A 14,604-nucleotide genomic window follows, 5' to 3' on the forward strand; every position below is an offset into this window, starting at 1 on the left:
CTTGTTTGTTTTTTGTGTGTGGGTTTTTTTTCCTGGTGCTTGTTTTATGTTATGTTCTTCAGTTCTGAATCTTTGGTGTGTGGTTACTGTTATGAATATGTAAAGGATACATATATATATATACACATATATGTGTGTGTGTATACATATATGTGTATATATATCTATATCTATATATATATATATATATATATATATATATAGATATATATACAGACACACACACACATACATACAGTTGTCCATTTTCTTCTGTGTGTGCCATATCTCCATTCTCCTTTGCAAATTTGGATCTTCGAATCCTCTTTTCATTCAATGTTATCTCAGTTTGTCTCTATATATACTGAACGTTCATTACTATCTTGTTATAATGATTCCCTTCTTATTATTTAAGCTTATAATGCCCTGTTCTTAGTAAGGGTTGCACTCCTCTGCTTCTGTTTGCCTGAAAGTCACTTTACTCCTAATTATGTATTTTTTTTGTCATTTTGTTTTAGGTGAACTGACCCCTTTCAGTATTTCCTGTAGTGCAGGCCTCGTAGTGGAGAATTTCCTCAATTTTTGGAAGTTTGGAAAGATCTTAATTTCTCCTTAATATCTAAAGGAGAGGTTAGCTGGATACATTATTCTAAGCTGTTAGTTCCTTTCACTTAATAGTTTAAACATTTGATTTGATTACTCTCTCTATCCTCAGTCTCAGTCGCTGTCAATGTTAGTGACGTTTTCGGTAGCGTTCACTCAGATTTCCCTGGTGCTCCGCGGTATTCTGTCTCAGAGGGTATGGGGAGAGGGCCCCTCTAGGTTGGGGTTTGGGGGCTGCAGCTCAACCTCAGTATTGCAACCATGGCTGGTAAAAATTAACTGTTGTTTTTCTCCCATCTCACTTCTCTGCCTCTGCCCTGATAACTGGGCCCAATTGCAGGCTGGCCACGGGGAGCTCACAGCTTTCCCAGGCAGGACCATTCAGGGAACTTGCCGCTCCTTATTCCCTCCCCCTCCTCCTATAGGTAGCTGTGGTGGCTGCGAGAGGCAGCTTCTTCATTTCTCCCAGTCCATCTCCTGACACCCAGGGTTCTGATCTGTACTATCTCTTATGCGCAAATCCCACGCTCAGATTTGCTGGTGTGTAGTTTGAGTGCTTTTTGTTGAGTGTTAAATGTTCAGCTTATTGTTGTTTCAAGGGGAGAGACCTGGGGACATCTCTCACTCCACCATGTTTCCAAAGATCATCCTCAATTTTTAATTAATGGAAAATTACACCTGCGGTAGCTATCAGAAGATTAACATAATGCAAGAAATGGTCATTTTAGTTTAGTTTAGTTTAGTTTAGTTTTAGTCTCAAGTATACAGTACATTGGTTAGACATTTATATAGCTTATGAAATGATCTTCGTAATTGCTCTTTCTTTCCTCTGGCTCTCTACCTCACCATTACATTACTGCTGACTTCATTCCCTATTCTGTGCTACCCATCCCCGTTACCATCTATCAACTCCTAATTTGTATTTCTTTAACCCTTTTCCCCTTTCTCCCAGACCCCTAACTTCCTTCCCCTCTGGCTGTCACCAGATTGTTCTCTATATTTGTGTGTCTGTTTTTGATTAGTTCTTTTTGTTTCTTAAATTCCACACATAAGTGAGATCATATGATGTTTACCTTTCTCTGTCTGACTTATTTCATCAGCATAACCTCCAGGTCCATCCATGTTATTGTAAATGGTAGGAAGGAAAGAGCCATTTGATAGGTACTGAGATAAGATAATGGAGGCTTCTGAAAGTTAAAAAAATACAGACACATACACAAACTCAGTTTTGAAACCATCTGGAACTAAGTAATACTTCTCATGAAAATCTGTATTATAGTTGTTTCATGATATTCTTGTGAGCTTACCTACAAATCCAGATATTCTCCTAATAATTTGAATAGCTTGTGTCAGTATTTTATTTCGAACACATGTTTGGATTGAGAAGCAGAGCTTTGAGATATGCAGTTTTTTCTTTCTTTCCTTTTTCCCTTAATTACCAACATTTAACATTTTCTCCTCACTCTTGAAGCAGTGTGCAGTGTTACCAGAAGGACTTTCTGTACTTGTATTATCATTACTGCATCTCTTCAATTATGGATGCAGACAAAACTGCCTATTTAGTATTTTGAGAATGTTAAGGATATAGCGTCCTATGTAGTTTGTAATGTAATCAAATTATAAAAAGCTTATACCAAAGGAAAAGGGCATTATTCGTTAAATGTATTTATACTTGAGGTAATTGGTGGATAAAATGATTCATTTATTTTTAAGTCTTTCTTAAAATGTATGTAGGAATTAGACACTTAAATTCATATAATGTTAGTGCTGAAAGAAACCTTCGAGGTCATTACATTCAACTTCCTCATCTTCTCATTAGGAAACTGTAACCCAGAGAAGCTTCACAGTAACTGATTCGTCTAGGATTCTGTTTAGTTCAGGTTTCGTACTTCCTGTCCATTTCTCTTCCCAGTGCCTGATGCTACCTTTGATTCTTTTTGTTTGTTTAAAGTAATGACTTCATGTTTTCTATAAAATTAATAACTACCCATCCTTAAATAATCTACAGATTACAGAAAGTGTAGGGAAAAAAAAAACAACTAACCACCTGAAATTTTTCCTTTCAGGAGAACATCAGTGTTAACATTTGATAGAATGTTATTCTAGACATTTCTCCATGCCTGCATAGAGGGAAAAATAGATGGGTGAATGGGCAGATACAATTTCATAAGAACAGGATCATAGTATAGTATGGATCTTATTTTTAATTAAAAAAAGTATTTAATTTTACTTTGATAGAAGGAAGATTTAAAAATTATTGATATTTAAATAAGACTTTCTGTGATAAAAGAGATATTAATATGAGCTCCTAAAAGTCCTTCTATGGTTAATTCATGATTGCTACTTAAATTTTTAGAGTTGAGACCCTTGCTTTTCCTTTAACTGTTTTATAACATTGTCATCTGTAACATTTGGTAGATTCCAATGTATATGATATATTAGATATATGTTATATATTAAATATAGATATTAGTATATATTACATATAAATGTGTGTGTGTTTATATATGTACACACATATATATGTATATCATGGGTTCTTAACCTAAGATCTATAATGTACTTCAGAGAATTTGTGACTCCCCTGTCCGAAACTATATGAAAAATTATATGTATATAATAGAAGGCTTTTAATTTGATATTATCAGGACCAATTAATCAAAAATGTTACAGTAGGAAGTTCTTTAAAAATCATAAATATATGCCCTAAATATTTTATTTCAAATTAAAACAATGTATGTTCATTGTTCTCTTTTTCAAAGTAGGACTTCTATGAGTATGGGTCTCCTCGCTGAAAGTCCATAGCATCTTTTTTATACTTAGCTATTTTTGTAATATGTCTTCTACTCTTTCCAGTTTAGGTTTTTTTTTTTAAATAGAATGAGCACTTAAAAACATTTTCTGAATAATATGAGTGGAATCCTTTTAGATTTTTATTATTTTTCCTAGCCTTTTATGGTTGTCTTGCCCAAGTTTAATTTGACAGCAGTTGTTTTTAGTAATTCACTTTTGAGTCTTTACAAAGTATTTAATTTAATTTCTTAGACATAACAATTATCTTCATACTTATATTCCATGCTATTATGTTGCATTTAAATTGTTTATAGTAAAACTAATGTAGAGACTTGGAGACAAATACAACTTATTCTTGGTAAGCACAGAAATCACTTAAGGAAAGAGTACTTAGGCATATTGGAAAGTATCTACTAGCAATGAATATTCAGCATTCTAGAAACATCATTCATTATAATTTTTAAAAATATCCTTAGTTAATCAGACAAGTCTCTTAAAAGGATGTCAGGTGAAATTTCCCATATACACCCTTCCCCCACACATGCATCATCTCCTCCATTATCAGCATCCCCTACGAGAGTGGTACATTTTGTTACAATTGATGAACCTACATTGACATATCATTATCACCGTAAGCCCACAGATTACATTAAGATTAACTCTTGATGTTGTACTAACTATACATTTTTTAGCCTTTTATGTGAAGCAAATAATTTTTTGTATAAGATTTAGAAAATGTGTTATACTATCTAGAAATTTATATCATTACTATTGATTCTGACCCGGATGTTAATATAAAATACCTGAGCTAAATTTTTTAAGTATTTGTTATTTTAACTTTTAAAAATAGGTCATTTGACTCACTTTTTGTTTCAATTAGGTAACGGGGAAAAAAGCATATGCTACAAGCCAGCAAATTTATGAAACTGTTAAATCACTGTGGACAAAAAACAACAAAAAAGAGTCACTTCCTGAACCTAAAGAAAAAACTAAGGTAGAATTTAAATGGGCCAAAAAGGTAGACATTGAGTTTTGTTTGGGTGAGTGTTGGCTTATAATGGGAGTCCTAGATAGAGGTTTAGGATAGAACGAAAAAAAGATAAAGGGACATAATACCTTTGCATGCTATAATTTTATGAGATATTTTATCATTTTAGTAAAATAATTTACTTATGAGGGAAAAATTCTTTTTGTAAACAGCTAGGAAGCTCTGCTGAAATAGAAATACCTGCAAAAACAACTTACAATCTGAAACAATCAGTGGCTTTGCCAACAGAACTCAACTCTGAAACAAAAACCAAATCAGACTCCACCTCAGGTTTGTTTGGATAATTCAATTTTTGTTTTCATTATTTTCTTAGATAATTCTATACTATTATAGTTATTAGTGTGAACTTATGAGTTTTCTTCATAAATGTTTTGTCTTTTTTATATTCGTAGTCTGTATATCTTTTTAGATTATGAGGTACTCAGGTACTTGGGACTTTCTCTAATTGTGACATAGCTCATAATATAGATCTTTGCTTATAGGGGTATAGAGTAGCACTCAGGTTAGGTGAGTGAAGCATTTAATATCACTTTATAAATGTAAGCTTTTTATTCAGGTGGAGAAAGATGTGCCTTTCTGGATTCTGTCAATTTACAGGCTATGAATCACATCTACATAGATGAAATATCAGCTTTTCATTTCTTGTGCTGCCTACCCCTATCAGTCTTAGTTTCCACTATCCATTTTATTTAATTTAAATACTGGGAGAACGTTCAACATCAAACAGTGAAAACAGCACCAATTATAATACTAATAACTTTACTAGTAATTAGATATTGTCAATTAATACTAGTAATTAGATATTGTCAATTAATACTTCGGGGGACCAAATGGTAACAATTATACTTTCTAGGTAAATACTACAGTGTTTTCCTGTGATCAAAAAGAAGGTATCAGAGTGTTTAATATCATTTCAGTATGTATTCACATAAACTCATCAGTCACTGGCTTACATAGGTTTGTCTATTTGCGCCATATGCATGGTACTATCCATTAAGTTGTCTTACTGCAAAAGAAATAGGGCCAAATCAGAGGTAAAGAATTAGGAAATTATGATAATATTTCATTAGCAGGTGTCCTTTATTGAGCATCTCCTCTGTGGTGCAAAGAGCTGTTAATATGTTATTCAATCCTCACCCAAAAAGAAAAAAAAAACCTGGTGTGTATGTAATTATAATCATTTCATGATGAAGAGACTGAGACTCAGGGAACTTAAGTAATTTGCCAAAAATCATACAGCTTGTGAGTAGCAGAGTTATGTTTATAGATTAGAGCTTCCTGACACCAAAGTCCAAGCTCTTCCCGTTGTATATAGATTATCTAATTTCAAACCAGAGTTCAGTATCTAATATCAGCCTCCTCCTCTCTCAATCTTTTAAAAGCTGTTACTGAGTAACAAAACTGATTTGAGTTTTACTCCTTTCCTCTGTCACCTCTCTTTTTTTAATTAAGATAAATTATACAGTGTTTACACTTTCTCTGAGTAATCCACAGTTGACCACATTTCCACAATTCTATAATATACCCATTTTTATAAATGCCTGTCAATTCCAGAGGATCTTTGTGGAGATCGAACATGTCAGAGCTTAACAATGGGACCAAACCATCCCTAGCCAATGTCTTTTCTTCATATACTGGATTCTGGAATGCTTTACCTGCCTGACATGGGTAATGTGGTATATGAAAAGCATTCTGAGGAGACATAGAGAGGAGAGAGATATGCCAGCAACTATTTATCTTTATCACATATCATTCAGATTTGATTACACAGTAAACTCTTAGGATTCACCATTTCTATCATTCTGCATTTCACATGTAGTCCCAAAGGTCCAAGATATGAGAACAGTAGTGCTTTTGAACACAGATTTTATATCTGAATCTGAGATTCAACATTTACTAATTCTGTTACTTGGAACAAGTTATCTAATACCTCAAGTCTCCTCATCTATAACATGGGGACCATAATAGTATTCTTCTCACAGTGTTGTTGTGAGGATGAAATGCAATATTGCCTGTAAAGCACAAAGTACAATGTCAAATACATACTTCTCAAGTGTTAGAAGATATCATTATCATTTGCCTAGAGAAATTAGCCATTTTGCCAATAAGCAAATTTATTTTCATCGAGTACACATTAGAAACGTGTTACTTAGCTAGGGATCCTAGCCATGGCCACCATTTATCACTATACAGAATATACTGGGCAAACTATCAAACTGTATACCATGGCTCTGAATATGAGTTTAATTGTTCTTTATCATCCATATGCATTTATGATGAAAATTATTACTTTGGAAATCACAAACTTAGAAATTTGGTGACATGGACTGCTTCAAAATCTGATGACAGTAGAATGAAATCTCTCACAGTCTCGCAGGATTAATGTCCCTCTAAATCAGAGGTTGGCAAACTCTAGCCCTTGTGCCAGATCTGGCTCACCATCTACTTTTTTGGAAGACAATGATACACATTCATTTATGTATTATCTGACTGCTTTTGCACTACAATGGCAGAATTGAGTGCTGTGATGGAGACCTTTTGGTTCACAAAGTTGAAAATATTTACTCCCTGACCCTTTGCAGAAAAAGTTTGCTGATTCCTGTTTTAGAGGAGTGAGATGTGCCATACATACATGACTTATCTTCCCCTCATGATATTTGCCAGGTTTTTTTATGGATCAGGAGACTAAGTAGCCAGTCTCAAAACCCTTGAAGGGCAACACCGAATTTCCTACAATCTTTTAGTGCAAGGATGACAGAAACTCACCAGACTCAATCAGAAACTTGGGAATGCCATTCCTGAAGAAAAAGTAGGAACCAGAAGTTGGCTGACATATACTAAAACTGCAACTCAGCTCAGTGCCTGATTGGATTGAGATGATAAGCACTTCGCCCTTCCTAAAAGAGGAAAAGGTCCATCTGTGGTAGAAGATATTATGTGGAGCTTCTTCAGTTCTTTTATACAGTGTCCACCATACAAGCAAACAAAATACTAGCCATGTGAAGAGGCAGGAAAATGTGACTAACAATCAAAAAAAGAAAATAATGACAGACCCACAGGTGATCTAAATATTGAAGTTAAGCAAAAAAGGACTTTAAAGTAACTGTGATTAATATCTTAAATAGAAAACATGATGAACAAAATGGGTGAAAAAATGGAAAATTTCACAGAAAATTGGATTCTTAAAAAATCAAGTGGATATTCTAGATGTGAAAAAAATATAGTATCTGAAATTAAGAACTCATCTGTTGGTTTTAACAGCAGACTGTGTATATAAGAGGGGACAGAAGTAATGAACTCAAATACAGGTAAACAGAAAATAGCCAAACTAAAGCACAGAAAGAAAAAAAAATAGAAAGGATAGAACAAAATATGAGACTATACTTGACAGTGACTAGTACCTTTAAGTGTTTCAATTACTGAGAAGCTTAATGCTGGATATCACCCCAATCTTATACAAAATAAACAAAAATAGAATTTCTAACAATTTTAACTTCACTCAGCAACTTATTACTGATCTGTCCCATTTTTTCTGATAACTAACATGCTTGAAATATGAAAGATAATGTGCAAAGTAAATTATCATTGAAAAGATATCACCTAATGTCTATTTGAGACAATAATTCATTGCCGTTTTTGTAATTTTAAACATCTTTATTCCTTTCCTGTTATAACACCAGCCTTTTAAAAAGTCTGCTAAAAAATTAAACATAAAATGTTTTTTTTTATTAGAGATTAAAATTTTGATAAAGTACAAAGATAAGCATTTTAATGATTAGGGAGGGGATTGAGATTCAAGAGGAGTTTTATGGCAGCTTATCCTTTAGGAGAATAGAATCCTTAATGAGCTCAAAGGATGAGAAAATTTCGAAGAGGAAAGATATAATCTTTAATTACTTGGGAAAGTATGAGATGAATTTTTTTTAAGAAGGCAGATGTCAAATGACCTAGGCTAAGTGGTTCTAAATCAGAGAGATACACATCACAATTCTTGAGGGTTTTTTTTTCCTTCTAAAACTCATTCTACTTAAGAATTATAAATCAGAATCTCCAGAGATGAGGCCTCTAAGCAGGTAATTATAGGAAAAGATCCATTGGAAATTCTAAATGCATATTCCTCTATTTAATAATTTCTTGCATAAGCTGTGGGTAAATTCAAAATTTGAAGCCTTTCAACAAATTCTGAGAGGTGAAGATCTAACGAGTTAAAGGGGGCGTTTCAAATTGCAGTGAACTGAATCTTTGACCAGTCTTTGGACAAGAATTTAAATTAAAGAAGTGAGTAGAAATGTTACAAAACTTAGTTGTGGACATTGTTAAACAAATTTGACACATTTAGACTTATATAAAATAATTATTTGTCACATGCTAACTATATAGTATGTCTGATAAAGAACACTATTTAATAGTACCAGTTTCACTTGTACTGAGCAAAGGCTGCCACCAGGTAGCAATAAAGATATATTTGAGAAAGGAGCAGTTAGAATCACTGTTTCTTAACCTTTTTATATATATGAACCCCTTCTCAGAATGTTTTTAAATGCATAAAATAAAGCACATAGTAACATATGAGCTTCCTTAAATGTATTGAACAATAATATCTAACACGATCTAATAAGTCCATAGTTTTGAAATATTAGTAAGTATAAATATTTCAAGATAACTAAAACTATTTTGAGATATGAATATATCTGTGACTTTTATTAGTGACAAAGTCTAAGGTACCGTTAATACAATTGTGGTTTATTGCCTACATTTATTATTGAGGAAAATGCTCATTTTCAGTCAGAGGTTAATGAAAATAAAAACAAATCTACCCCATCCAAGTTTATAGATCACGTAAATTTTATCCACAGACCTACTAAGGTTAAGAATCTGTGTCCCATGGAAAACCATATTAGTGTCATGGGTAGTGATTACTGATGGTCTGGTTGTTTTAAATATATTTGGTGGTGAGGATACATAAAGGTATTTCACACTTTATAAATAGGAAATATTTCTGGAAAGATAGATATAAAATAAATTATTGTATGTGAATCTATTTCTCTTCTTTGTTTTCATCATAAAACTGGAAATTAAATTCCTCTATGAAAAAAAGATGCATCTCCCAAATATAATAAGACCATTTTAAAATGAATCAGAGTTTGAAAAACATATTTAAAATAAAAACAAATTTCTGAAAAATGTTTTGTCTTATGTCACATGGTAAATATAAAAATAATTGTTTATTGCCTACTTAACATGCACAGGTATTACATGCAGAATTTTGTGCACATTATTATATTGAATACTAAAAATAATTACATGACATTGTTAGCACTCTAATTCCCCATTTTACAGAAGAGCTAGTGTTATTGTGTTGGGGTCAGATAAACCTGAATTCAGTCCCGGGTCCACCACTTATAAGCTGAGTGCCATTGGTCAACATGTTTAATCTCTCTAAATTAAAATGTCCTTATCTGTAAGCAAAGATAATATAAAAATATCATCTATCTAATGGTGGTTTTGTGAGATAGCACATGAAAATAATATAGCATCTTCCCTGGCACACGGTCGGCTTATCAAGATCACTATTGATCCACATATTGCCAAATCCAGGAATCCATTCTCGATCTTCATCTTATGTAGTCCATCAGTAACTTTTAACACAGGTGATTACTCCCTCCTCCTTGAAACAATCTCTTCACTTGGCCTGTGGGATACTACTTGCTCTTGGTTTTATTACTACACTAACTGGCTATTACTTCTCAGTCTTCTCTGCTAATCTTCTAATGTTTCTCCTAATCTTCTTAACTTCAAAAAGTTGGAGTATCCAAAGGGTTCATTCCTTAGACCTCTTCTCTCTTACCCTAGATTATCTCATATAGTCCCATAGTTTTAAATGCCATATATAGGTTAGGAATGCAAAATTTAGAAACCAGCCCAGACCTCTCCTGAACTCTATAGATTCACATTTCTAGCTGATTACTCAAAATTTTTGTACTCAGATGTTTATTGAGTAATTCAAATTTAATACAGCCAAAACTTAACACTTCATTTGTTTTTTCCCAAACATGCTTATGCTTCCCTGTCTCAGTAAATGTCAACTCCATTCTTGAAGTTTCTCAAGTTAAAGAGAAACTAAAGCTAACATAAAGTTCTCATAGAACATGTTCAATCCATTTAAGAAATCCTGTCTATTCTAACTTCAAAAATTATGCATAATCCAGTCCCTTTTCACTGCCTTTATTGCTACTGCCCTAATTAAAGCCATCAGCATCTTTCTCCTGGAGTACTGCAATAGCTTTCTAACTGGTCTCCCTACTTTCAGCCTTGTTCCTCTATAGTCTCTTCTTTCCATAGCCAAGAGTGATCTTTTAAAAACATATTATGTCACTCCTCTGTTCAAAACTGCCCAGTAGCTCCTCATCTCACTTAAAATTAAAACAAACAAACAAAACATTACTATGTTCCTTCATGGCCTAGCATTCCATTGTTTTCTGATCATGTCTCATCACTCTCACTGCACCCAACATCCCCATATCTTGCCTACTCTTTCCAGCCATATTGGCCATTTTATGATTCCTTAAACATGCCTCAGGTCCATTACACTTGTTTTCTTCTCTTCCTATAAGGCATTTCCCTCAGATATCTACAGGGCTCACCCCCTTACCTCTTTCAGTTTTTTTGTTCAAATATCACTTTTCTAGAAGGCTTACCCTGGTCACCCTATTTAAATTTGCAAACTACCCAAACACTCCATATGCTTCTCCCTGTTCTATTTTCCTGCATTGCGCTTACCACCATCTGATATATCTTTTACTTAATTTATTGTCTTTCTCATCCAACTTGAATGTTAGGCCCATGTTGGCAGAGATTTCTGTCTTTTCTTTTCCACCGCCGTAGTCCAAATACCAACAATAAATTTGTTGAATGAATGACTAATTTTTTTTCATTTTAATACTTTATCAGGTGCTTCACTGTTTGTGCCTGACCTCAAGTTCATGGATCACGGGCAGTCCCATCCAGAAGATATAGATATGTACAGCACTAGAAGCTGAAAGAGTCTACATAGAGAACTACAAGATATGTGAAGTTGCAAATGATGACAAAAAAATCATGTGATTAACTGCAATGCATAGAGTATAACTTAAAGCAGGTTTTTCCCTTACATCTTCTCATGTGTACTTTGACCAATCACATAAGTGATTAAAACACAAACAGAGAATATAATTCAAAAATATTAAATTGTTGGTGAAGAGATAGAGATAGTAGTATGAAGGTACAGCTAAATTAGAATGATGTATGAAAGGATTTGTTCCCTATCCCCATACCTGCCCTTTTTCATTTCCTAGAATTGGAATAAAATATCCATATTTTATGATACTTGGGCTTGGCTTTGTCTCTGTTTCATTAATGTTAACTCCTCTTAAATGTCCCAGAACACCTCTAACTATTAAATAGAGGACCACGTGCTCCATGGGACCTTTAATGCTGCTTGGCAGACCTTATACTGGTTCCTAGGTGATTTCCTATCCTGTTCCCCAGGAGAGGTATTACAGACCTTTTATTCTCAAGCCTCCTATACCTGCCAAAGATGACTGTGTCTTCTATTACATAGAGGGGGAAAAATAAGTTATTAAACACGACCATTTACAACTTCTTCCCATCTGCCTTCTAGACTTACCTCTTTTCAGCCATGCCATCCCCTTTTTCTAAGACCAATGCTTCTACTCAGGTTCCTGATCTCATTCATTCCCATCTTTTCCAATATCATATCATATCTGGTTTAATCTTCCTCTTTTCATCTTTTTACTCATTTCTTTTCCTCAACCTCTAAATGGCTTCTAATTTTTTTTATCCCAAAACAATAGTAACAAAAATCTTTTCCTAATCCTTCCTCTTCCTCTCAAACTATCTTTCCTTTCTCCTTCCTATGATTGTCATACTTTATAAAAAGTAATTAACATCACTGTCTTTTTTTCTCTCTTTCAGTTCCTGACTTATGATACCCTGGCCTTTATACCTACTTGAATTTTATATAATTATTGACTCTTGACCACTCCCTTCTTTAAACTCAGTCCTTGCTTTGCTCTGTTATTCCTGCTTCTCTTGTTATTCTTCATTCTTCCCTTGCTCCGACTCCCTTAAGTGCTGAGGCTCCTAAGGTTGTATTCCTTCCTCAGATTTTATTCCTAGTCTTTTCTCATTCTGTATGCTCTCTCATTTTCAATCAACAACTTCACTGTCTTTGGCCACCATTTATATCTTTATTACTTATATGCCCAGCTCCCATGTTTCTCTAGAGCTATAAACCTATCTATTAATTATTTATTAGTCGTAGCCATCTTACATCCCATAGATATCCGCAATGTCAGTATTTCAAAAACTAAATTAATATCTACCTATCTCCTTATTTCTGTTTCTCAGATCTATCCTACCTTCTCTAATCTTTGTTCTCATTGGAGTCTTTATCATCACTTTCCCGGATTATTACAGTAGCCTTCTGGTTAATCTGCCTACCATCAGTCTTGCTTTCTGTTACTTTAGAATGTGTTCTGCTTGCAAGTAACAGTAGATCAGTTAACAGTAGCTTAAATAAGAGTCTGTTTAAAGTTTGAATAGGCACTATAGGGTTGGTAGTGTAGCTCATTGGTGCCATCAGGGACCTAGACTTTTTCTGTTTCTACTCTGGTCTTTCACGTGTTGATTGTCACTTCATGCTCACAGAATGGTTGCTGTACCTCCGGGTAATATATACACATTCAAAACAGGAAGAGGGATTAGGACAAACTATATACCAGCTGTTTATGACCCTCATTTTTCAGAAAAATAAATGCCTTTTTAGAACGTCTTTCAGAAAATTTCTGTCTATAGTTTTATTTTTTTTAGGCAAGGCTATCCTTGGTTGACCTCACAGATTGCAAGGACCTTGTCCCTTGTCAACTTGCAATCCCTTATTTTTTTACGCCTGCAGCACCTGGTCTTCCTAGGTGATCTCCCATCCAAGTACTAACCAGGCCTGACCCTGCTTAGCTTCTGAGATCAGACAGGATTGGGCTTGTTCAGGGAAGCATGGCCGTAGACTGTATCATGATTAGAGTTTGTCATATAGCCACACTTAGCTCAAGGAAGATTGGAAAGCAAAGGGTAAAGAGTTTGGAATGGGTGTCGAGTCTGAGCTAATTTACAGTGTCTGCTACTCTATTCTTCCAACTTATGTCTCATATTATTATGACATAGTTGTCTTTCTAACAACTATTATGGATAGTTGTCTTTCTGAATCTTCATTGGTTCATCATTGCCTACAAGAATCAAATCAAGACTCTTTAGTATGACATACAAGGCCCTTCATATATGATACCCACTCAACTTTATTCCTATCTTCCCTCTCCCCACAATCATACCGTCAATGTATGTTATATTTTATAACATACCACATGCTTCTTGAACATGCTGGGCTCTTTTCTGCCTTTTTTCTCTGCCTATAATGGCATCTCCTCTTGGAATTTTTTTTGTTTTATCCTGTTTCATATACCAACATCCTCATCCTTCAAACCCAATTCCAGTGTCGCCATTCTCAATTCTCCAAGGTAGGATTTAGATGTCTCTCTTCTACATTCCCATACATTTGATGGCCCATACAATTTATTATAAAACTAAAACTAGTATTTTTTTTGACAGACAAGGCACCTTTTGGGTTTGACTGAATCATCTTTGTATTGCTTTCATGCCCAAGAATACCTGGTACATAGGAATTCACATGTTCTACAATGCTGGTTGTAAAACAAGATACAAAAATAATTATAATTCTCACAGAAAGGATATAATCACAAATATAGTGGTATACTATATTTGTCAAGAAGGCAGTGGTACTTGAGCTGCTCAAGTTGGGGAAGCAGTCACATACCAGTTTTTCATAAATGAGCTCTTCAAAGTTTAGCTTCAGTATTTTAAATGATTTTTTGTGCCTCAGATCTGTTTATAACCAACACATCCATATTTCATCAAGTATAAGACACATTATTTACCTCTAAGAAAAAAGTACTGCCAGATTATTTATCCCAATTTCAGATATGAAGTTTAAAATGTGAAAATATAAACATCTTAAATTTAGTGAGATATGGTAGATAAAAAATAAATATCCTAAAGCCAAGTATAAGTGAGTTTTGAATTAAGGGCTCTGCTACAATCTATTATAT

General features: G+C 34.0%; 1 protein-coding gene and 1 pseudogene across 3 annotated transcripts in view; one reads left to right on the forward strand and one right to left on the reverse strand.

The window, feature by feature from the left end:
* Positions 1–11,788, forward strand: part of APOOL (apolipoprotein O like) — a 76,575-nt gene extending 64,787 nt beyond the window's left edge. For 2 of the 3 annotated variants that reach the window (XM_016136010.2, XM_016136011.2), the window contains 3 exons: positions 4,256–4,369; positions 4,576–4,693; positions 11,375–11,788. In XM_016136010.2, coding sequence (XP_015991496.1) covers positions 4,256–4,369; positions 4,576–4,693; positions 11,375–11,463 — 321 coding nt within the window. In that variant the 3' untranslated portion in view covers positions 11,464–11,788. The remainder of the gene's footprint in view (positions 1–4,255; positions 4,370–4,575; positions 4,694–11,374) is intronic. The other variant, XM_016136012.2, reaches the window with a different exon arrangement.
* A 1,582-nt stretch (positions 11,789–13,370) lies between these two features.
* LOC118608432 lies at positions 13,371–13,489 on the reverse strand (annotated as a pseudogene).
* Between the last annotated feature and the right edge of the window lie 1,115 nt (positions 13,490–14,604).

This window comes from Rousettus aegyptiacus, unplaced genomic scaffold, assembly GCF_014176215.1.
Source record: "Rousettus aegyptiacus isolate mRouAeg1 unplaced genomic scaffold, mRouAeg1.p scaffold_m13_p_9, whole genome shotgun sequence".
NCBI classification, from domain to species: Eukaryota; Metazoa; Chordata; class Mammalia; order Chiroptera; family Pteropodidae; genus Rousettus; species Rousettus aegyptiacus.